The following is a 26,188-nucleotide window of genomic DNA, read 5'->3' as shown; positions in this document are numbered from 1 at the left end:
ACAGATTGCGGTAAATCTCTAAGAATTAACTAGCAGAAGCAACAGTGCAAAAAATACAGTCTGTATTCTGCTGTTACTACTGTCCATAATTAGCCTGTTTAAAAGTACTCAGGAGATTTTACAATATTTATGAAAGTTAGAGATGTGAACATTATGATACTTGTATTTCTCTTGTGTTTATAACTGGAGATGTCATGTTTCTTGAGCTAAAATAAACGTCTTTTTTAACTGTCCATGCAGAACTTGGATCAGAAACATTTTTAAGTGGCTTTTGAAAATTTAAACCCAGAAACTTACAATATCAAAGAAGACTTGGCAAGCATCAATAGTGTTCAGCAGCTCACAAACATGGTCCTTGGAAAACAAAAGGGATCATTTTAAAGAGATTTAAGTAAATCACTTTGCTATGCTTAGTGACCAAGACTATGTTGATTTAAAAAAAAAAAAACAAAACATAACTACGAGTTCAAATGTTTCACTATGAAGTATTCATTAACAAATAAAAACCAGAAGCCTGATGTGACATACGTGCTGTACCTTACCTTAAATTCCATTACATCAACAAACGTGAAGTAGTATAATGCCAGGTTCTTCAAAATCTCTGATTTTTCTTTCTGTAGCTGAGCAAGCTGTTGCTAGAAGAGAAACAGAAACATGTTTACAGTTCTGAGATCTTGAGAAGACAGCTGAAAAATAATACCTGAGAGATGCAGATTAACCACCAGGACATATAAATAAATCTTAACATAGTTTTCTAAGCCTGAGGTTCTGTGTGTCTCTTAAATGCACACAAACTTCTCAAAACGAATCATTTAATAGCTGCTGACTATACTCTGCAGATAAAAATCAAATTAGTACACATTAGTACCAAAGTAATATTGTTTAGCTCAACTAGAGACGAAAATGGACAGTTAGGAAAACAGTGTTATCGTGTGTAAAATTAGCAAAAGCAGAACGGTACGTGAGCACAAATCAGTATGATAAAAAAATAATGACGTTACTTGAGGTGGGAAAAAAGGTGGCAGGTTACAAATTTTACTACAGAAAAACATTATGCTTTTAAAGTCTGAACTTACCAAAAAGAATATCCAGGCAAAGCCACGTTAAGCATGCAAAATAAAATGTAGATACAAACATAAAATACAGTAACGGTTCTTTGACCAGTTCCATATAACACAATAATACAATCAAACAAAAGCAACAAAATAAAGAAACAAAAAAGAAGCAAAACACTAGCATTAGACACTGGTGGATAAAATGGAAGAGGCAAATGTGAATACAAAGGCGCAAAATAGTCCACATAGATTATTATTATTTTAAATCTGACGAAGAAATCTCATTGAATTTCCTTTTTTTTTTCATAATTTTCTTGCAGCCAGACTGCTCACTTAAATGATTACAATCCAGTTACTAATTACTCTCTTGATATGTGAATTGAAGTGAATAAAAGCAATCTTATAACACTTAATACAAAAAATTGCCCTAAGTATCTGTAACATTTTAAATTAAAGACTGGTCAAATTAAACAGGGTTGTATTCTGAGCAAGAGCAAACAATTATTTAAAAAAAATAAAATTGTTCTGTTTTCAAGATTGAATAAAATGAAATGCATTCCTTTTGTGACTTCTCCTGATACTCACATCTACTAGGAAATAGGTTATTGCCATTCAAACGGCAGCGATACAAGATCTGTTTTCAAACAGTCCTTTGAGCTCTACTTTGACACTTGGTATGAATTTGCTACCAACTTTACACTTTAGCTGTCTTGTGCTCAGAAAATGAAGCATCCATAATCATTGTACGTAGAGGAAAGAGAACGTTGTACTTTCAGGGCTGCTTCATTAGTCCACAGTCATTACACGACCCAAGTGAATTGCCTAAAATGTTTGGGTTTAGTCTTCAGCCTAACCCAACATGCTTAAAAAATTTATTGCAAATAAACTGCATTTAAAATACTAAGAAAAATAGGGTTTATTTCTGTGTAACTAACACAAGTGTGAACTGCATGAATCTGAGGAATCATTTCATGAATTTTCAGTACCAGACTACAGGATACTGTTCAGAAATAAGTGTACTTGAGTGCAGAGAGGGAAAAAAAGTGGCATTGCAAGTGCACATGTGGCTTAACACTTTTTTCCTAGAGCAATCCTAACTCAGCCAAAGGAAGGGGGCAATGCTAAGATGAGACCATCACGGCAGTAGGGTGCTGTATAGGGCACCTACACAGTGTGGTTAGGACAAGACTGCTTTGAGGCTGCACTGCCCGGAGCGGGGAGTTATGGCACTACAGGAGGCGGTGCTGGAAACCGTGCTTGCAAGAGCAGTAAGTTATTTTCAGAAATTATCTGAAGTTGTTCATTAAATAAAAGTATATCGGGAGGTATTAATTACACTCCCCCACAAATTAAGGCATTGCTGCTGTGTGCTGTTAACTAGTTACCTTCCTAGTTATCTTCTCAAAAATATTTAAAGAAAACTACGGCATCCTTACAGAGTGAAGCTCATTGTTCTTTGAGCTTTGAGGCTTAAGAAGGTAGGAGCAAGTTTTTCTTTGCAGTATAAAAATCCAAATAAAATAATATGTCAACTGCAATCTGTTAGGTAAGGATGGTGCAAAAAGTGCAACTCATACAACACAGACCCAACAGTGAGATTTAAAAGTAGTTTACAGCATGTAGTGTCTTGGATGCCTATTTGCATTTTTATCGCTCAGGAATGCGGGTGTAGCTCTTTCCACACCCACTGCAACAAAACTTTCCATTACCCATTCTCTAACAGCTGTTTAGATGCATCGGGTGCTATATGGTTATGTGTTTGGTTTAAGGCTGTTTTCCTCAGCTTTAATTCTCATTTATCAGCAAACGCTTTTGATTGCAATATTCAGCAAACATTTTAAAATAGGATAAGCTGAAGAAGTAACTCCTAAAACATTACTATCACCACAAGATTGTTTTAACTATAGATAAATGATTTGGTGATTGGTCAGATGTAAGAGTTTTACTTATTCTTACAGAACTGGAAGTACAAAACCTACCCAAAAGGATAACAATGTTTTCTTGAAGAAGGTTAGATTTAAGACATATGAAAAGCTGTAGAAATTTTAGAACTAGAGCAGGATCAGAAAAAATTTGAAACCATTTATATGAAATCATTTCTGCTGACAAAATACCACCTCTCCAGTCATATTGGAATATTATTTAGAAATTGGAATTTTGAATACCAGAGACTGAAGCTGACAGTTTGTGAAGCACGTTATCTGCAGGAGAGGAACTGACCTTTACCAAGTTGTCTTGTGTTTTTCCTTCTTCATATTAACCCCCCTAAGTCTTTATGTAATTGATTGTGTTCACAGAGAAAGTATATTTAAAGAAGCAATAAACAAATCAGGAATTGCAACATCACTTAAAGCTTGTATGAATGCTCAGAGACAATAGTAACAACACAGATGTTGGCATATTAATGACATCAATAAATACAAATTTAATATGAATACACAGGAAAAATATAAGACAACTGGAAAGGTTGTTCAGAGAGCTGTGTGTGGAAAAACAGAATAACTGTCCTTCTGTAACTATTTTATCATATTTATTTGACTGGTAACAGCAGCATGTGAACAAATGTCTTATTCCATGATCCAGGAGTAGATAGTAGGGAAGGAAATTTTCTGCTTCTTACATCATTGACATTTTTCCTGCATTAAACACTATTTGTTTTCTATAAACTAACACCACAGATACTACAATCCCCTCAGAGAACACACCACCACCTTCATCTTCCCAGCTGACATGTATGTCCCAAAAAGCACTATTACAAATTCTGACTGTTAAAATTTGTGGGATACAGGGAAAGAAATGTCTGCCAGTATTCTTGCTGTCATTTATTTTATTCAATATGCCTGCCATGTGTAGGGTTTTAGACTCAAGACTTCAAAGATTCAATTCCTTGGAACAAAACTCTGCATCGACAAAAGCCATAGCAGAACGATGAAGAGAAAGAAGGATCTAACTAAATGAAGAAAAAGTTTTAAATTATGTAAAATAACTGTAGAATGATGGACGTGTCCTTGATTTTATGATCTCCATTTAAAAGCAGGCTCTAAAGTGGCAGACTGCAGATAAAAAAGATGTAACAGAATATTTAACATGTTTACTAACTAATGCATTTGTACCATATGATCTACTTTTTGTTTGTTCTCATGCTTCTAGCACTAAAGCAGCTCTTCTGGAAAGGAAATAACCACCCATGACCCTCCACAACTGTTACTGTCCCTAGGTTGACCACCTTATCAATAATGACAGTCAATGTACCTTGGGGGCAGTGAGGCTCCTCTTCAGAAACCAACCAACCAGTCAATCTTAAGGGACAGTTTCCCCATTCCCTCAATTTTACATTAATTCCTGCATTAATTCCTACAGTAAGCTCAATATGTATTACTGTATCACCCAAAGCATGGTCGCAGGTCTTGATGTCACTGTGGCAACTGTCTGTGGAATAAAGTGCTCTGCCATGATGTTGTACAGATAAATGTTTGGGACAGAAGTCTAGCTACTTGCATACTTATATTTATAGCATAAAATCATGAAGGAACTCTTCACTCAAAATGCATGATAACTAATTTTGAAATGCCATTTCAGTAACACTGAATAACTAATACAGTGTTTAGGTACTAATGAGTTTGTGGTGCCTTTTTTTGTTGCTTTCTTTTTAATGGCCAAGCTGTTAAGTTCTCAATCATCAAATCAAAATAAGATTTTGATGTGAATGGATGAAGCAAACAGTTTAAGTGTTACACACATTTGTTCTTTTGCAAGTACTGCATATGCTGTTAAGCAACAAGAGCCACATTACAAGTTCGGCTTACCTTGGCAAGTGACTCATAAGGACTGATTTCACTTACAGCAGCATAATCCAATGATTTATTACAAATAGTGATAAAATGAAATTGTGTTTGGACGCTGCTCCATCTCAAATTCATGCACAATCAAGGGTTAAACCATGAACAAACATCAGTGCTAAGAGGGCTTACAGTTTTCACGAAAAATAAATTACTTTAAAATGTTCACCAAAGAGAACTGTCATAAATAGAAGTTAACATTTCACGTTACTTGTTGGGATTGCTAATGAAAAATAATCAAAATGTTCACTTTCAAAAGACTTAGTTTGAAAATTAGTACCTAGTATTTTCCGATTATGTTAAAGCCTAAGCCACTTTAACTTGTGAAGTCATGTGAGAATTGAAGACATCAGACATAGTACTGCATAGAAGACTACAAACAGAAGGCAGGAGTGTATCAGAGTAAGGCATTAGCAGAGAAATTCATATTTGAATGATTCTTAGGAAATACATAGATAAAATGTTAATTGTTGCAGAGAGTATACGGTTTCTTCTGAAATAGTATCATCACAACCACCAGTAGAAAACACTATGGCTAGTGCAAAGCTGAAGAGAAAGCAGTTGTTACTCGGATTACTTTACTCACACAGGGCATCTCCTGTAAGCTAAATGACTGCGCTGGGGAGCTCAGGGAAGCCCATCTCATTGTGGTGCCTCCAGCGCTGCAGGCTCCTCAAGCAGCACAGGAGCTGAACAAGCAGCCATGCAAGGAGAGCACAGCATCCTCTTACCCAGAAAGGGTTTCCGTCTTCCTGGCCAGGAAGCCAGGTAACTTTGTGGTGGCATACAGGGACTTGTTTTTTTATTGCTTAGACAATAAGGTTTTTTTAAAAAAAAAATTAAGTCTCCCAGGCAAGAAATCCAGCACTTCAGAAAGCTGGAGAAACAGATTTAGTCTTGAGTTTACTGACTAGGGGGATTTAAGTTGCCTGACTTTTAAAAAAACAGCTGCAGTAGGTGTTAATACCTTACCATTTCCTGGAAAGTAAGTGATTAGTTTTTCATGAAGAAGTATTACTAATACATGAGGCAGCAAAGCTAAGACCTAGAAATTCCCTTGGATGAAAAACTACTCCAGGATTATCTTCATTAGCACTGTGCAAATGACAATACTAAGATCTTCATTAAAAACAAGCAACCAACCAACACCTGCTTATTGGCACTGTACTCGCAGGGCCTGAAAGAAGTAATTTTAAAATCAAAGTTAAAAAAATGTTTTTTATTTGTATTGTGTTTTGAAAAGGAAAAAATATTGGAAGAACCTACCACAAATTAATATCAAGGTTGATTATAAAGCCCATATTTAAACAATTATACAAGAAAACATTTAATAAAGGCATGCATTAATGTCATCTAGTAAGCTTCAGCCAAGGAGGGCCAGCCACCCTGTGCCTGCAGCACCTCTCCCACAGGCTGTGCAACCAACTTGCTGTGCAACCAGGTCACTCCAAAGTGAAAGTGGGAAAGGGACAGCCAGCAGCCCAGGCATACCTGTTGGGATCTAAAAGGAAGAAGCCAAAACACCAAGGGACAATAAATAAAAATCAGAGTGAACTAATTCACGTAGACAGACCCTAACCCACGCAGGCCAGAAGCGGGCTCACCACTTGCACTGTGTTCTCATCTGATCTTATTTCCAGTCCCCACTGGCACAAAGCAGCAGATACAGTTGGATTGGTCAGCTGGGAGGTATTCCCCTATCTCAAGAATTTGAGTGGGCAGTCAGCACAAAACCCATCTGAAGAGATAAGCACAGTACTGGGAATGTAGCTACTAGCAAATCTAGATTAACAGGAGCTGCAAAACATGGACATTCCCCCCCATTAAGCACTCCTTGGGAGGAAAGTCTCGCTGCTCTGCTGGCTGTTAAGCAATGACTAAGGCTCAACATCACCAGAAGACATTTCAAAATATAGGAAGGTTTTCTACAGGAAAACTGCTCAGGAGCAATGTGAGTAGAACAACATATGTTCGGGAAAAAATGCAGAAATCCTCACTACTTCCCATATGTGCTGTTTTGGAAAGCAAAAGGAGGCTAGCTTTATTACATAAAACAGAGCTTTACCTATGCAGACAGTAGATTTTCACTTCCTACCCACAATCTACAGAAAATCTATGTCTTTTCTCCCTCCACCTCCACTACCTGATTGTGAAGTGCTTTATTCCTGCTTTGCAATGTAATTAAATGTTAGCACTGGCTAAGAAGAGAGTCATTTTTACGTCCTCCTACACTTTTGGGAAGACCGGGATGTTCTCCTCGGATTTGTCTACAGTGAGCACTTAGCCCATACACCTTGTAAGAGGATACATCCCTAAAACACTTCAGAAAAATCAGACCGCTTCCATGTCCCTTACTGAGGAACTTCTCTTCTGAAGCCAATCAAAGAAATTCAGTACAAATAAACTCCCCTGTGCCAGTTGTAACACAACCAGCTCACTGATCTGACCCAGAATGGTGGAGCTGCAAAGCTTTGGGAGGGCTTCTCCAGTCTAGAAGACTTCTCTGAAACAAACATTAAGTCAATTTAAAGTAAGTATCAATACCAGGATTTCCCAAAGACAGAAAGCAGGTATTTTTTGTTATATAGTTTCCTTTTCAAATACCACTCTGAAGTGCTCCAGCTTCTCTTTGTCAATCCTTCAGATCACTATTTACACAATAGCATGTTTCATACTCTGTAAAGCAATGCTGCCTTGCTGGCCAACAGCCGTAACAGTTAATTTAAGAGCTCAGTCTTCAACCTACATGTTTACAAGGTTATATGGCTCAAGACAGTGATTGGAGATTAAAGGCCAAGTGTAAGATCACTGGGACTGCCCTCTGACAGAAGGAGAGAGAGAGAGTTATGAACTGATGAGCTCCACAGTTATCTATAATCAATCTTTTGGAAGACAGACTACTCCACTTAATTTTCCAGCCTGGTCAGCAAGGATTCACTGGATGCTTCATTTTTATTTTAACTGCTCAAACGCTCACTCTTGTTGCAATATTGAAGCTACTGCAGCGATTGTCAGGCATGAATCTAGTCTGACTCAGCAAGCCAAACACTGAAAGTGGATCACAACCAGAAGCCATGGATTTTACCAATAAAAATGTAAAAGCTATCCATGGTAAATGTAACAGAACCACTGGTTACAGAGGAATAAAATGCACACATTTGAAGATCAGGCATCCATTTAATTACAGTGCAGACTGCTCATACTCCTTAATAAAACATGTTCTTCACCTCTGACACACACAGTACTATACATGATGGAATGTGAGAAAAAACAATCTAACAGCTAAGAATAGGTTAAAAAAAAATCCAAAAAGCAAGTACTTATGATTCTCCATCTGAATGCAAGCTTGTTTGTTTGGCAACATTACCTACTAATGTATCAGTAGGCATTACAAACTGTGCAGATGCACAATGCTGAGCAATAGCAACTGCTGCAATTGTATGTACAAAATCCAAAAATCATCCTTGAAAGGCTGTCCTGGAGTTTTCATCGCAAGGACACAGCTTGTGATTTCTCAACTATTTCCCCTCTAATTATCCTCAATAATATGAACTGATGTTTCCCTGTGCCAATAAACTTTTTGCCCTTTTCAATCCCTAAGCGTGTTTCCCTGCTGAAGGAACTTACTGGTCTGCCTTTCTAATTTGTAGTAAGCTGGTTTTTGGCCAGTGGGAGAAAGGAGACAAAGAGCAAGGAGGGAAGCTCAGCCTCTTCCTGACTCGGAGCTAGATTCTTACGCCTTTTTGAACCTAAGCTTTATGAACGAAAGTTCATCTCACTTCAAACTTGTGAACCTTCCCTGCAACATGACATGGCTTTTGCCTCAGTAGGTACCTCTTATGGGTAAAGGTTTCTTTTGGAAGATACAATGCTCCACAGAAAAATGCGTAAATAACTTAAGAAAAGCAAACTGCTGTCTGCTGAGTCCACAGGGAGGGAAAGCCCCCAGTTGCCTATTGCTGCAAGACAAAATCCAAGGTTTAAACTGTGCTCAAAGATACAGTACAGGCTTTTGATAACTTTGCTTAATAACATTGCTTTTGTTAAACACAGGCCTGGCTGCCTCATGGTAAATAAATGCAAGGCAACAAGGAAACATTATGAGTGTGTCTTATTTTAAAAAATGGAATTGTCAAAATACCTCAAATTAGCTTTCATCAACTTCCATAAACTTCACCGTAACAAATCCTTCAATATCATTATTTAAGCTCTAAATTCATAGTCAACAATTGGGGGACTCTTAGAGCATACACATTATTGCACTGAACAAGTTCTTATGTACATAATAACCTTTTGTTTTTAACAAGTCTGCCACAGAAGTTTAGAGAACACAGAAGCACTTACAGAACATGGTTTGAAGTATTTACTGTTCACATAAATTTGATAAAGAATTGCCTGCATTTGTTAGCAACACAATCATATTCAATATAAAGACAAGCAATATTAAATGGTACAAAACATGAGTAAGTTCTAAATGAGAAAGCACATTGTCACTGAAATAGTTCCACCATAAGGGAGAGTTTTTCTGATTTTGTGTGTTGGCATTACTGGAGACATTGCATGGGAGTTCTAGAAGGTATTATAAAAGAAACTAATTATTCCCATTGCTACTACCACTACCACTCTGCAGAAACCAGAATGCTTAAAGCAAGCCTAAACGTCTCAAGCATACATGCAAGTAACTGCATGCAGGGAACATGCAAACCCCATCACCTACCTCCACTTTCCACCTTTTGAAAGAAATATAAGCAGTTAAAAAATCCTTCCCTTTACTTTCAAATTGAAACAGAGAAACTAATGTTCATCACCTGCCAAAAGACACCTGTAAACCTGTAATCTAATTACCTTATTAACCCCCCAAAGACTACAAAGTCATATTCAGCAATACTGGATCACTCAGAAGGGTGAAGTATGATTTTCTATTGCAACTGAACTCACCACATCTGAAAAGGAAATAATTATATTTCCTCGGGATCCGTGTTTTTGTACTTTGCAAGGTTTCTCCTACATACTAACACATTCTTTATTCCCATGGAGACTGCCCCCACAGGCAAGAACACCTGTGTGGTACATTTTCCCATTTTTCAGTCAGTTGGTTTTTACTGATCTGCTGGTGAGGTCTCATCACAAAATGTTATGCAGCTTCCAATTTCCACGATCAAAATGTCACCAACAATTTCTGGTATCAAAGTATGGCAGGACATAAATTTAGATCTTTGTGTAGGATTATTTCCCATTGATAATTCTTTGAAATTGAACAAAGAGTAAGTAAAAAGAAAACCCTAATCAAAAAGAAGACAGAATTACAGTATAATAATCTAACTTTGCAGTTAATTCATTCTATAGTATCTTGTCAGACATCCAAATCAACAACTGTTGGGCATTTGAATCAACAACTGTATTCCAAGTATGACTGTCAGTGTCAGATGTTTTCTAAGAACACACAAAACCTCTAAGATCCAAGCAACATATGTTGAACAGTACCAAAAAGAATAGTATTTGTATAGCCATTTAGTTACTTACATTGTTGTTGCGTGTTTCTACTGCTGGAAACTTCCTGACTATGAATTTGACAGCAGATTCCAGGTTTTTGTCAATAAGATAGGATGGTTTGGCTTTGGGGTCACCACATGCCTATAAAAAAATACAATACAAAATGAAATAAAAAACCACAATCATCCACCTAAAGTAAAGTGATAGTTGCAAATCTGAAGACAAACTAGAAAGATTTTGTTTTGTTTTGCTTTAAGTGAGCAGGTGATAATGAGAGGCAAAGTGCAGGGACTGTCACAGCTGAAATATGCAATGGGAAACAGTACAGAGATGCTCTTCTACTGAAAAAGATGCATGGAAGTATCAAAGCAGTTAGTGCAGAACAGCAGTGAGGGAAAAAAACTCAATCCTAAAAGAAAGAAAAATACGTTTTCTTTTTACTGCTATTCCTGGTTTGAGGTAGTGTTGTATTCATTCATCTGGAGTTAATAAACTGTTAGAAAATTCAATCATTTCATCATCTGTGGAGGACTATCCTTTGTGAAACAAAACTAAAAAGCCCCACCACCAATCTGCGTTTAATTTCTTTAAATTGTTAACTGCAAGAGAGCTTTCCATCCCACAATAAAACCACCAGTACTTGCCTAAAATGCCCTATTTCTTTAAATTAGGAACTAATGTTTTGCTCATTCTCTTTATTCCTACAGAAGCATAAGCTGTGCTTTAAAAGCAGCACTCAAGAAATTTCATTAAATTTCGATTTGAACAGAAGTCACAACTAAATGTCAAGTCTTTTAAAGAGCCTACGCGGACATATCAGAAGAACAGGTTCAGTGAACAAGCAACTGATGAAGAACCTACTTTTGCCAGCTGCAGTGCATGCTGTCAGACACACTACTTATTCTCAACTACCCTAACAAGCCATGCTATATGCTTTAGTTGGGAGAAACATACTTAAAAGCAGCATTATTAACCTAACAAAATTGGTGCTCAAATTGTATTTTCTTTCAAACATGTGTTCAGCTTTATAGTCCTCAGAGGGATTTGCAAAGAAGTTCAGTGTCTCATGCAAAACTAAATTACATGCTATGCGTTTCTACGCAACATAGTGAACTCAAATGGCAGCTCATTTAAACTTTCCACATCGATTTCTATGGCTGAGTTGCAGACCGTAGAGACAGAAGTCATGGAGTATGAGACCGATTCTGAAAGCGGGCAAGCGGGCAAAGGGAAGGTGAAAAGCTTTGCAAACCTTCCAAACTTGTCCTTGCTGGGAAAGCATTGTAATAAAAAGAGAGAAAAATTACATATAAACAAATGACTCTTAAATTCTAAAATATGTTACAGTTAAGTGAACTAATACACTATTACCTACATCCGAGAGAACATTAAGACCGTCTGTTACTATAGACTGCACACGTTCTACTGGATAGTGATTATTTTGGTACTTACAAACACATTTACACGTACTTTTTAGTTACTATTGTACAAAGCTCTGAGTATATGCTGAAACATGTAACTGCTAATAGTACTTCCAAACTTAAGTTCAGGTAGGGAGAGAAAAAAGGAGTTAAACATCACATGCATCTACAGGGGGAAAAAGGAGAGAAACTCAGTGAAGTTTTACATACCTGAAAAAGAAACGGTAGCCAAGAAAAAAAAACAAAACAAAAAGAGTCATTATTGTAAGTTTCTAAAACTCCTGCCTGCAGTACATGACCATTAAAATATTTGCTAATGTACTACTCTAATACCCAAAGTCTTACATTTGCTAGTTTTTTTCCCAAAACGAATACTAAATTTTGTTAAAAGTTACATCCATAACACTCCAAGAGGAATTTATAACAAATTCAGCAATGTTCACATCATTGACTAGATATGAAATAGTTGCTCTCATGTTCTTGCAAGAGCAAACAATGTGTGCCACGAGACTTTTCTATACACACTTTAAAGTCTTGACACAATTTCTAAAGTAAAGATTATACTATAAATAGGTTTGAAAAATTAAACAACTCGCTCTTCAATGAAGTCTTAATTAATTAGATGTCATGGATTTCTCAAAAGCTGTGTCAGATGAATGCAATTTACCAGCTTTGCCACACACTATGTAACTTTCTCTACCAAAAGAAGTATTACAAACTAAGAAAACAGCTTAGCAGACAACATATACCTGTGTTCCAATTTGAATGTGCTTGCTCTCATACAGGAGATGAAAAATCTTCATCTTGCCATCGCTGACTTCCTAAACTTTTCAGTCTGAATTCCAACATTACTTCTACATACACTATTTCTTAATTCTTCCTAGCAACAGATGTGCTTTCCTCCTATAAATCAAAGGTTTACTATTCTAGAAATGACATTCTATCCAGGCCCTTGCATGCAGATTATTCACACGGAAACAAATATCTGAAAATACTAACACCAACATCCTCACAAGGTTTCGGGAACTCAGTTCTTTGCAATGACAAATATTATCCACAGCCTAAGTGGCAAACCCCTAAATACATATGAATATGTGAGAGACAGCTTTGTTCCTTTCCATCGTGTGTTTGCTGCCGCCGCACTTAGAGCAACCGTAATTCTTCCTCCAGTACTCTACTATACAAGATTAATCCACAGAGTAGAAAGAAGACTTCTGCAAGATGGGAGGTTGGAAGTATTGTTCGCCCAAGCTGCACCTGCAGGAAGCTGGGCGAGCCTACCCACGCGGACTGTTCCAGCAGCTCAGCCCACTTCTAACAACTCTATTTACTTATTTGATTACCAGCTTTCTTTCATCCATACATTTTCCATCCGTGCTGTTACCTGTATTCAACATGGCTTGTAAAGTCTGTATAAGCCAAACCTTTCCTAAACTGCATACTGACCTACAAGGCTCATGCTCAGGACACTTCACTCTAGAAAGCATACAGGCATGAAAAGACAAACCCCCGTCCTAGAGGACGTACTTTTCTGCGCAAGTGTGGAAATGTGGTAAGGCACCTAACCACAGTTTTGCACTGTAGAAAGAACAAAGACATTGAGGGCAATGGTCGTGGGTAGAATGCAGATAAGAAAGGTGGGTTTTGCTTTTATTAATACAAATCCCTTGTCAATATTGCAATAGGCAGGCACGCTGTGGTATGACATACAAAAATCACTTTGCCACATACAGATCTCCAGCAGTTCAACAGGAATACTGCACCGACACTCAACGTTCATTCTCAGCCTCAGAAATCACTTCTTCCCCCAAGTGGGCTGCAATAACCTTTTTTTTTTTTTTTTCTTTTTTAAAAGCAACAGAATGGCTACATGTTTGAGCATTAAAAAGAAATCCAGGAGTTGAAATGGTCTTGGTGGTGCAACATTCATGGCATACAGCTCTCAGAAGCTATGGGATTCCAGCCCCTTCAGGCCCGAAATACTACACGCTCAGAATCTCCCCGCAGCCATCTCCAAATTCTTTTGTACATTATTCAACAGCTGACAAGCAGTTATGATAAAAAAGACGACGCAAAGCTACCATTAAGACTGATCTACATAATTATTTTTTTAAAAAAAGGACTCAGACACTGGATTTCTATCAAATTAGGCATTATTTCTTTCCACAGCACTTCAGAACGGTACCCTATTATGACCAGCTCTGAACCAAGTAAGCATCTTTTCTTGATCCGACTCGGTGCATCCAACACTAACAACAACACGATTTCTACGGCTAAAGGGGATTCATTACCCAGACTACTTCTTTGCCATCATATGCACAGGTCATCATTCCAGACAAGGTGGACCAAATTCCATCAAGCGTTCAGAACTGTTCCACTATGCCATGCCATATGAACTAAAGCAACATTTTCCTCTCTCAGGAGAACAAGGTATTATTATTATCAAACAAAATTGAGGTTATTCTTCACTTGAGGCTATTAGAGTTCTTCTATACAATTGTCACTTTGAAAATGAAGAATACTACAAAGCTTCACTTTCTAGGTGGCACTCTCTAAGAGGCACCCTACGATGAAGCACCCAGCAACAAAAATGTGCTTAAGTTCTACATTTATGGTAAGCAGTCCCTAAAAAATGGCCCAGAATCTAGTACAGCTGCCCAGGGACCACAGTATACCTACTTTAAGAGGCATACCAAAGAGATCTTTTGCCCCGATACAGTTAGAGTTACCACTGCAAAAATCAAAGCCTAACATTTCACTTCTTTGTTGAGGACAGCGGGTGTTGGACAACGATGATAAAAGATCCAGCAACATAATTCCTACAGAAAGCGAGCTGATATCACGCAAATTAAGTTTACGTTCAGGCAATCGTCCAAAGCCAGTGGCATGGCACAGCGTACGGGTGCAAAACTGCATTGCAAAAAAATGAGCTTTGTTCTTGCCTTTTTTGCATAGACCTGTGACATGCTCACATGAGAGCATAGGGAAACACACCTGAGTTACACCATGAATAAAAAAGCCTAAGCTCCTGTCATATGGAAATCGCTTTTATACCTTTCTTTTTAGTGCTAAAGCCAATCTATTCCAAATAATCAGCAGGGTTGTTGCCCCCCCGAAAAAAAGAGAAACGGGGCCAGCAGAGAGTTATCATTTGAATTGGTATTTCCTATTTTTCATCCTCCAAACTGTCAGCATCAGAAGACAATCATAAAACAAGTCATATTTTGCAGCAGTTGAACATGGTTTTATTACTTTAAGAGAACTAGATTTTACTGTAACTGCGGACTTGATGTAAAATACTCCTGAGCACAGTTCTTTCCACTGGTAGCAACAGACACCAAAGTAATCTTGGTTAGCAAATCACCCCACCTTCAATTTTCATTTATGAGTGAATCTGCATTAAATTTGCAGTGTTTCTTAACCAGCAAATAGATGGAATTTCTGTGACAGCAAGAAAAAAAAAACAACCTTCCATCCCCGAGCTAGTAACTTTGATTAGAAAATAGAAATACACTAAGATTTCTAGCATTAAGAAAGGAAAAACTCCTGTGTGAACCATTTACAGCTTACTACAGCACATTCCCTTGACACACAGGAAAGGCATGTGCAGTAAAACCATTCTCCCCTTGTACTAGCTGCTGACATTAAAGACTTCACCCTAAAGTTTATCTGTAAGCTTGAATGCCTGGTTTGTGGCCGTGCATCCTACAAAATTATACTAACACATGGCAAAGAAGTATTCAGAGACAGGTTCATCAAAAACTTTGTTTCTGCAAGCTAGCAGGTATTATTTATTCTCCACTTACGTCATGCGTTTAAAACAAATGAGATTACCACCCGACAATCTCTAATTTTGAAAAAGCAAAACTATTGAGCACAGAGAGGTGAATAATCGATGAAGAGCTGCTTTGAATGCTGAATACATTAGGAAACAGTTCACACTACGTTTGCTTTAACATTGCTCATGAATCCTACCACAGACACTTTGTTGTATTTTAGGTTTTGTGGAAGCCTGAATTTAATAATACACAGGCTTGCCCCAGATAAGCCTTGTGAATGAAGCCTTGTCCCTCTTAACAGCTATGAAAGAAGATGCGAAAATTAACTGGTCACACAGAGACAAATTATTATAGTTCAATATTTTGATGGCTAAAATTTAACTGTCCTACTCTAGTATCACTTGGGTAATCTTGTACCAAGTAAATTCACTTACTGGCATTTGCAATTACATAAATGGTGCTCGTACAAAATGTGAACCTATTCCGTACATTTCATATGTGTTGTTCCCATGATCCAACTAGGATCTGGAATACAGGGGAAAGGCTCCAGTTACCTCATTTCAGGACATATATATAGGCCTTGAACTTATCCAAACTATGGCTCAAAATTATTATAAATGTAATGGCTATTTCATTTTCACACACAAAGGTTGAGTTTGAAGGATACTGCACTTTCACCCCACAGTATATACTTCATTTTGAATCCCGGTATCTCTGTACTCAGAGATCCAACCCATTAAATGTAAGCTCATGTGAAGCCAGAAAAAACAAGGCTAGGACAGACACCAAAAAATTGCTTACCCTACTTTCCTGTTCCAAAGCAGGATCAGCTATATCTCTGTTGGTCCTGGGAGATATCTGCCACATCTTTACTTACAGGTCTCCAATGGACTATATTCAAAAACGTCCTCAGACAGCCTTTTCCATTATTTAACTAACTTGATCATCAGGAAGTTCTAAAATATAACCTGCACTTTTCTTGCTACAATTTAATCCAGAGAACTTCACGTTCTCTGTGCCCATACTGACTTGGACAAGTTATTTCCCTTCTCCTTACAGAAGTGTTAAGTACTTAAAAACCTGCATTAATCATAATTTACTTTTCAAAAAAATCCCCTGCTTTTTTTTTTTTTTTTTTTTAAAGGGATCAAATTGTCTGCATCTCTGGTCATCCTCACTTTTCTTCTTTGCACTTTCTGCATTTTGTCCACATCCCTCTTGAAGAGCATGTTGAATCACATACTTTAGAGCATGTTGAATCACATACTTTTCAGATGAGTCTTCATGCACGCCACATACCTACTCATACATTTCTGAAATCTCCCCTTATTTTTTTGCAATTCAGCCTACTTGGCTGAAGTTTACCCTACCTTCTCCCAACCACTTTCTGCAGGCTTACTGCCTCATTACTCTTCATCTTCCATTTTACATTTCAGTAAGCACAAAATAAGTTAGATTCACACTTGCTCAGCCGCCTCCAAAATTCGTTAGAGCATACCTATGATTTGGTAGGCTCAAACTGAATTCTAATTACATTTTTCATTATTTCTGCAGCTCCTGCCAGTTTCCTACCTGCAAAGTTAATAAGCAGGCCGGATTCATCACCTAGGTTGTTAACGCAGAGACTGGCTGGAGCAGAGCTAGGGGACAGCCCAGTGAGACCTGTTGGACTGCAGTCTGATGACAGGATCTCCATAACCGCTCCCTAATATGGTTGTCCGTCTGCTTTCATTATTACGATTTCACCCAGGCTCTATTTCCTCAGATTGTTCTTACGAACAATCAGATGAGGTAATGTCAGCAGCCTTGCTAAGGTCAATGTGTAAAATATCTACCCAGTTGTCCTTACTGGAGCAACCTGTCACCTCAGCGATGAAAGAAATACACTTGGTTTGGCACTATCTGTACATGATAAACTCATATCTTCTTCTGTTTGTAGCACCTGTTTAAATAAGCACTTGGGTCTATTAATCAAATACATGGCAGGTGAGATGCAAACAAAAAAATGAAGAGGAGTTTCACTGCCACAAAACTTTCCTTAAACGTAATTTATCAAGTAAGACTCTAAAAAGAAAAACAAGACAATGGGCACGTCCAGTCCATTTGGACTCTAGAGCAGGAATTGTTACGAACTTTCAGCTGCATCTCCTCTGCAGACAATCTTAAAAATCTCCTGCAACTAAAACTGGATTTGCTTTTGTGTCAGCACACAGTAGGGCAAATGAACAGCAGCTGGGGGGGAGGGTGGGCAGGTAATGTTCATATTCCTAAACAAAGAAAGAATGCAAGGTGATTTGGGGCATCTATAAGTGATGCAAGAGGATAAGCCCATCTGGATTTCTTTCTGTATATTTGAGAAGATTCAATAAGATATTTTTGAATTGTATTAAGAAGTATCATTGCTTCCTTACAAAATCCTAGAATGGCTCAGGTTGGAAGGGACCTTAAAGCCCATCTGGTTCCAACTCCCTGGCATGGGCAGGATGCCACTAACTAGATCAGGTTGCTCAGGGCCTCATCTAACTTGGCCTTGAACAACACCTCCAGGGATGGGGCATCCACAGCTTCACTGAGCGGCCTGTGCCAGGGTCTCACCATGCTCCAAGTGAAGAATTTTCTCCTAACCTCTAATCTAAATCTCCCCTCTTTTACTTTAAAACCATTCCCCCTTGTCCTGTCATTATCTGAACGAGCAAAAAGTTGTTCTCCATCTTCTTTATAACCCCCCTTAAGTACTGAAAAGCTGCAATGAGGTCTCCGTGGAGCCTTCTCTTCTCAGGCTGAGAGAGCTGGGGCTGTTCAGCCTGTTCTTCATAGGAGAGACTGAATTTTAGATCTGAAAAAAAATGTGACATGATACCACCAGTTTGTTTTTGCTTCCTGACCAAAGCAATTAGCTTTTTTGCTTCACCAGGACTGATCATGTTTGAGGTTTTCTCCTCTATTATCAGCTGGGCAGGACCATTCCTCTACGATTACAAACGCAAACGGACCAACATATACTGCCATCTCAACCTTTAAGGAACCGCTAGTATCTATCGCACTAAGAACACTGCCCCACCCTAAGTCACTTCCTGAAGCCTGGAAGACAATCTGTTCCTTCTAATACCAACCTTTCAGTTCAGAACAAGATTATCAGTGAGCTTCTCCTCTCAGCTCGAAGCTCTGCACTCCCGCATAGAGCCCTGTGTCAAAAAAGTGATCCAGTCCTACACCCTTCCGGACTTAAGAGCTCTGCAGACTGGAAATTTCTCCATGCTCTGCCCGTCACTTAAGAGGCTTTTCTACTAAGTTTTGGTTTAGAACGGTAAAGATAAGGGCAATTAAAACCCTTGCAAATATTTTTCTCTTCTTTACCTGTTATTTAGGTTTGGTTTTGCGGTTTGTATTTAAGAGTCTGTTGTAGAGTCTCATTTTTCAGATACTATGTGATCGTAGGAGTTGTGAATCTTGTACTAATGACTTTTTAAGAAAAAAAATGCACAAAAGTTAAAACCTGTATCATAAATAACAGAACAACACTGCTAGCAAAGCAATTAACACTAAGTAACAGGCTCATCATTTTTGATTAACATATACTGTAAATAATTCAAAAACCGTAACTTTTATCCTGAACAGTTCAGAGTAGCGTGACATTCTGCTCTGACATTCATCAAAATCATACTCTCTTGATTTGATCTAAGTCTATGGTTCAGGTGTTTTAACATGAAATCTCTTATTGCAAATACTTTCTGTTATCCACATAGTTTATAAACAAGCAAACCCTGACTCATAGAAAATAAGATTATTTCTCTGCAACCACTCTTGAACAACATGCTCACTTCACAGTACTGGCAGCATTACACAAAGCATACCAACATGGTCTGTCTGCTCTGACAGGTAACAACAGAATTCAAGTTTCACCCAAAGCAGGATGGCACAAAAAACAACTGCGTGTGATTTATAGACATTTAGTTGAATGCTCAACAACAAGAGTGATAATACAATTGTTAGCCTGTATAAATGAGGATAAATGCTTAAAAAGCAGAAGGAAAAAAACAGGAGAGAAACTGCAATAATACCGTTCTCAAATTCAGGACCAATACTAGTCCCAGTACAAAAGACAGCTAAAGACAGCTGAAAGCAACAGGCAAAGTGTTATCCTTTAAAAAAAAAATAAAAAAATATCCACCTCCATACAGATCAAACAGGAATTTAGTCTCATCATCCACTATTACTTCAGTAACTCTACATCTCATATTTTCCATGCCACTCTCAAAGAGGCAGAAAATCATGCCTTCAGACACTCTATCTTAAAAACAAACTAAACTGTTTCAGAAGACAACAGCACAGGAGGTCAGCAAACAGGAAATGATGAGCAATCAACAGTTATAAGCAAAACGAGATCAAAATTGAATTCTTTATAGGAAAAGGAAGTATAAATATCAAGTTTCTAACTGCTTTTAACAATTTCTGTAATTCCCCACGAAGAAAAATTTTCCAGCAGTCAAGAAAATTCACAACCCTTTAAAATCTCTGCTCCCTAGACAGCATCTACAGCAATCTGTAAGGCTTCACCTCTCACTTCCTCTTACTAAAAAGAGTCCTAACCATTTCCTTTAACCGCAATACCACATATTGTGTAGTTCTCTACTAACTTGAGTTTTGATATTGTCTTCTGTTGAGGAAGCTATGAAAACCTTAAGCAGCAGTTTTGAAATCAACTGCTTTCAAAATGGGTAAAAGTGGGGAAAAAAGAGGAAAAAAAGAAAGTGTTGCAGGAAGCCAGCTATGCTGAAGCTGATCTCCCAAGAGATAAAACAATTACCAATCTCAAGACTTCTAGGTCTCGCCATTAGAGCCAGCCAGCCACCACTGTCATGCAGTGTTTACTGCAGCTCAAGAAAATAACTACTTGGATCTCAAACCACCATTTGAATACGCAGTGCTGTACATGGGGCAGCTCCAGATTTGCCCAGCTGTACGTCCCGCAACAGAGCTGCTTGGACATGCCTCCCATCTGCGTATTCAAGACCTAAGCAGTTTTGGACTCGGTTCATGGCATTTGCAGGAAAAACTGCTGTCACCTCCACTGCTGACGCTCCCACACTGAGAGCCCATCCACTCGCATCACTTCACCGACACCGGCAGAGCTTCCATATGGACAAACCTGTGCAGGGCTCCGTCAGCCAAACACGGCAGCGGAAACCTGCCTGTAGGCACTGGACCACGCACCGTAAGCACCCCCAAACCAGTAATCAAACAGAGCCCACACTTACAGTTTTCAAAACACAGCTATATGTCACAAGGTCTGGCTTCTCCTGCCTCTTTTCCTGCCTTCTTCCCATAAAGCACGGCCACGCCGGCCGAGGGCCTCGCTCAGGCAAAATTCCACTGGGCTGGGCTTTTTTTCAGCTGACATTTCTCTTGAAGCACAACAAATACACACATAAGTGACTTCAACGTTTTGATGTTTCTCCTCATAAATAGGGAACCATTACCATTAATGAGTTGCTGCAGTTTTCTAACATGAAAAACTGCAAGCTAAAAGGAACCTCATTTCTATTTCTGGAAGATACCAGATAGCAATATTTTAGTCGGAATAGCTGATTTATACCGGTGAAGATCTGCATAAACACTTAAGTGCCCCAAACTAAAGGAATTGCTTTGGATTTGCACTGACTTTGGAATACCACAACCCTTCTTTTTTTCCTGGAGACACCAGCTTGAGTCAGATCAGCCCGGTGCTTGGGACAACCAAGCGGCCCTCCTGGAGCAGAGGTCTCCCCTGGGAGTGGGGCAGCCTGGCAGAGCACAGCCCTCAGCCCCAACCCGCTGGGAAGCGGGGTGCAGAGCTCTCAGTGGGTAAGCAGGAGCTGCAACCCCCTGGGCTGTCCCTGACGGCTGATGGTGCCCAGCTCGGGGCCTCTTCACCCGCCTCACCCTGCAGCAGCGTTAACGGCACGGGCATTTTGACTCGCTCAGCCTACGAGGGCTCGCTCCTTGCTCGACCGCAGCGGCTGAAGTTTTCTTTGCCGCAGGATGAACAGCCTCGGAAGCGAGCACCGCGTCCGGGGCCGGCCTGCACAACCAGGGCTGAAAATCCCCCGGAGGAGCCGCATTACGCAAACGCGGGCGTTCACACGGGGCGCTGCCACCGGGGTACCGAGGCGGGCAGGCCGGGCCGGGCTGGGGCCGGCGGCCCAGCGGGGCCAGCCCCCTCCCGCGGCCTCCCCGGCCGACACCGAAGCCGGGAGTCCCCGGGGAGCCCCGGGAGCCCTCCCGCAGCCCCCTGCCCGCCGCAGCCGACGCGACGGGGCCCGGGGCCGGGCCTAGGCCCCGCGGCGGAGGCTGGGGAGCTCCGGGCCCTGCGCTCCGGGTCTGCCCAACGCCGGGTCACCGGGCCCGGGCCTCCCCGCCCTGCCCTGCCCGAGGCTAGGCCGCGCCACCGCCCGGGGCTGCCTCCTCCTCCTTCCTCTTCCTCCTCCTCCTTCCTCCTCCTCGTCCGTCCTTTTCACCGTCTTCTTCCTCCCGCCCCTCCCCCGCCCCGGCGGGGCCCCCCGCACCTTCTTGATGTTGTAGAGCCGGGTGAGCATGCCGACGCCCCGGTCGTTGAGGATGGTGAGCTTCTCCGCCAGCTTCTGCTGGCTCGGCTGCAGCACCGAGCGCGACATCCTGCCGCGCTGCCCGCCCGCAACGCCGACACCGCTCGCAGCCCCGCCGTGGCGCGGCCGCCGGCCCGGCGCTGCTGCTGCTGCTGCCGCCGCCGCCTCCTCCTCCTCTTCCTCCTCCTCCTCCTCCTCCTCCCCGCCGGCCTCGCTCGCTGCCTCCGCGAGGCGCCGGCCTCCGTCACGCGGTGCCGCTCTCGGCCGCCCCCTGCGGCCCGGCGGCGGAGGCGCTGAGAGGGCCCGGGGAGAGGCGCCCCCTGCCCGCTCGCCTCTACCGACCTGCGGTCGTTTCTACCCCTTCCACCCGCTTGAGCTCGCTTTTCGATTTCAGAGCCGTGAGTTACAATTCCAAGTCGCACTTCAGGGCAATGCAGAACGTTCTTCAAAGTTCATAATGAAAAGTGCTTTTCCCTTAACCACCTGAAATCAAGAACTGAGGCATAGGAGGGCGTTGTGTGCCGTGCGCTGTCCCTATTACACCTACGCTCTGTGGGGTACCACACAAGTGCACCTGTGACACACCTGCAGGCAGGGACAAAGTGCATAGAATCACAGCATCATTTAGGTTGGAAAAGACCTCCAAGGTCATCTGGTCCAACCCTCACTCTACTACCGACGTCACCCACTAGACCATGTCCCCAGGCACCACGTCCAACCTTTCCCTGAACGCCCCCAGGGACGGTGACTCCACCACCTCCCTGGGCAACCCGTCCCAATGCCTGACTGCTCTTTCTATGAGGAGAAGAAATGTCTCCTCATTTCCAACCTGAACCTCCCCAGGCACAACTTGAGGCCACTCCCTCTAGTCCTATCACTAAGTTATCTGTGAGAAGAGGCCGACCCCCAGCTCCCCGCAACTTCCTTTAGGAAATTTATCAATAAGGTCTCCCCTGAGCCTCCTCTTCTCCAGACTTCTCCCCAAGTTCCCTCAGCTGCTCATCACAGGACTTGTCTTCCAGGCCCTTCACCAGCTTTGTAGCCCTGTTCTGGACACGCTCCAGGGCCTCGATGTCCTTCTTGTAGTGAGGGGCCCAAAACTGAACACAGCATGGCCAACCCCCAGACCGAGCCAGCCCGCACATTGGCGGCTCTCGGAAATGGAGGAGGCTTGGGCCCTTTCTCTGAGCCATGGCTCTAGATTGCCACGCAGCAAATTCAGAGAGATGCCATTTCACCAATTAGATGAGTCACATCCCGACTATTTTTACTCTCAAAGCCATGAGAATTAAAAGCATATATTTGAAGTACGAGTGAGGTTCCCATGCTGTGAATGTCAGCGAGAGGCCTCCATGGGACCTGCCCCTCACTGCCAGCCCTGCTGATTACCGGCTCTGAGACTGTGCTCTGCTTAGCAGCCAGCACAGCCAGCTGGCATGAAGGGCTCCCTAACCTAGTTTATGGGAGAGAAGCTTAAGAATTAACCTTCTAATCTAATTTTTTAAAATAATTGCACCACCATCTGTGCTTTATATATATATATTAATACTTACGTTTAATTTTCAGTTTGTATTTTTACATTATAAATCAGAATCAGATTACCTCAGTCTTTCAGTAGTTTTAAACAAATAGATTTTAGAAAGCATAGAAATGAATGTGAGAAGCCTAAATGTAATTAAATTGTTGCTGACCTTCTTTTTAGCAGTTACAAGATAATTTATGATTCAGAATGAAACCAGGAAGCAAGAACTTAGAGTTCCAATCTTAAGCCTGCTATTGACTCATTTTTTGGCCTTTATCAGATAATTTTCTGTCCCAGCTTTGTGTCCAAGAGTTGGGAATACCTAGCAACAATGCTGTACTGATTAATTGGGTTAGACCTGACCTTTCAGTACTGGAGCCTATTGAAAACATCAGAAGCATTCAAATCAGTCTTTAAATTAATAAAGCATAAAATGCTATGTAATGTCAAAGTGTTTAATGAAATGTCTATAGTAATAATCCTTCCTTTGCAGGATTGTTCCTTCTATTCTGAATTCATTAAAAATAAATATTACTATTTCTAGTTACAATAAAGATGTTTCCCATGTAGTTGCACTGCAAAGTAAGAAATACTACCACTGAGTGCATTTTTTTTCCTCATCTACAGCTAAAACAAGTAGCAGCCAATTTTTAATTCTGTATTCAATTATTTCTGAGCCATATTCAGTCTTCTGGTAGTTTCAAAAAATAACAGTCACAGAATATGTCATTTATATATAGCCTAGCAAGTAGAATGACAGTAACATCGTGACAGTTCATTGTGAGTTTTTGGGTGTCATATTAAATCATCTGTGCTCTAATATCCCAATCTTTCTCTCCCTGAAATGAGTATGTAAGCTATGGATTACGATGGAGACCAGGTCACTTGGTTTTAATAAGGTTTGTGCTTATAGAGCTTGCTGGAGAGCTTTCAAGCTCCCTGTAACTACTAACATAGTTTTCAACATGAAAGCAATCACAATTGCTCTCCATGCTGCAAAGATAACAGCAAGCTGAGGCAGAGAAGGAAATAATGACTGACTCTTTCTCCTTTGTACTAATGGCAGAGCATCCTGGTTTTAAACTCCCACGCTATTCATGAGGCTATTTACAAAATCCTATTATAGAGAGCACCCCTGGTTGCTATAATTTTTAATGCAAATGATGCTGAGTTAGCTGCATTACTTGAAAACATACTGTATAACAGAATAGGGAAGGGATCAACATCCGTAAGCAAGAATCTCTCATACTTACACGGAATTTTTACTATCTTGCAGCTTTACATATCTACTACTAAATAGAATATTATCTGAATTATCACTGTAACATGTTTAGTTGGACTTTTAATGATTTTCTATTGATATTTAAGCACATACTTTAAAACAAAAAAGTATCTCTTTGTTAAGTGAAGCCTGACCAAGTAGACCAGATGTTTTCAAGTACAGACTGTCCCTTACAAACCTCGGTAAAACAAGGTTTTTTCAGCAAAGGTATCAGCAAGGTGCTGAGACCTGATTAGAAGCAGTAGGTGTGTCTAAACTCTGCTCAGAGGAAGATGTGAAAGGCGAGTTCAGAACTCAGTGACAGAAGATGTTACTGCCCACGCAGACACAAGATGCTGCTGATCACATAACTGGCAGCATCCTGCTAATCAGTGTCAGGACTGGTGTCAAGTTTGGAACTACAAAGCATGCATTTTTTCCTTTTGCTTCAAAACACTCCACTCCTTATTAGAGGGAGAAAATGTGCACATCTCTTAGGGACCATAGGATGTAACTGAAAAGTTACATTTCATAGAAACTGCATCAGAAAGAAAAACAGCTCAGAAACCTTCGATATATGTGAATGGAGAAATCACAGCTACAGAAAGCAGATGTTACCGAGATCAAACTTAGTTAACATGATTGTATACACTTAAGCAGTCAACAGAAATTTGTCATTGCTTTTGATGGCTGTACATATTGTCATACTACTTTTGCTGGAACTTAATGTAGAAACTGCTGGCCTATGTATAGGTTTTCAGTAGGAAGATCTATTGCTTATTGGATTATAATAACATGTCTCCATCGTACAATCTGGGTTCACCAGTCTAGCAACAAGCATAACAATAAAGTGGAAATACAAGCTTTGTCAGTAACAGCATAGCTCTTACAGGTGTGGCAAAATTAAATGAAGGGAAGGGGGAAAAAAAAGGCTTTACACAATTATTTTTAAAACACAACTATTTGTTTGACATTTGATTAATGATTAACATTCAAATGGCTTTCTACATTCCAAAATTACTAATTTAGGTAAGTTTCAAACAACATTTTAGATTTGTTTTGGGCTCAGCTCTGGTCCTTTTAAAGCCAACTTTCAGTTCAGTCCAGTGTTTAACAGTGCAATTCACTATGGGACTTTCAGACAGTAATGAAAATTTTGTCTGAGAACTTTAGACAGAGAATTGCCACAAGCCAAGTAGCTCCACATGCACCAAATCCAGCTGGTGTTTTGCAA

The 26,188-nt window shown here is 40.3% G+C and overlaps 1 protein-coding gene across 8 annotated transcripts in view; it reads right to left on the bottom strand.

The window, feature by feature from the left end:
• The window catches only part of NCKAP1 (NCK associated protein 1), a 60,302-nt gene extending 37,873 nt beyond the window's left edge, over positions 1-22,429 (bottom strand). The window contains exons 1-5 of one of the 8 annotated variants that reach the window (XM_080599002.1): positions 22,133-22,385; positions 11,640-11,657; positions 10,418-10,528; positions 543-635; positions 298-354 (exon numbers count right to left, since the gene is read on the bottom strand). In XM_080599002.1, coding sequence (XP_080455128.1) covers positions 298-354; positions 543-635; positions 10,418-10,528; positions 11,640-11,657; positions 22,133-22,240 — 387 coding nt within the window. In that variant the 5' untranslated portion in view covers positions 22,241-22,385. Of the gene's footprint in view, positions 1-297; positions 355-542; positions 636-10,417; positions 10,529-11,639; positions 11,658-12,557; positions 12,627-20,845; positions 21,011-22,132 lie in introns of those variants that run through there. The other 7 variants (XM_080599003.1, XM_080599006.1, XM_080599007.1 and 4 more) reach the window with 7 other exon arrangements.
• Between the last annotated feature and the right edge of the window lie 3,759 nt (positions 22,430-26,188).

Source organism: Anser brachyrhynchus, assembly GCF_964034855.1.
Source record: "Anser brachyrhynchus genome assembly, chromosome: 7".
NCBI lineage: Eukaryota > Metazoa > Chordata > Aves > Anseriformes > Anatidae > Anser > Anser brachyrhynchus.
Note: the sequence above shows the minus strand (reverse complement) of the source record. Positions and strands in the feature narration are given on the sequence as shown.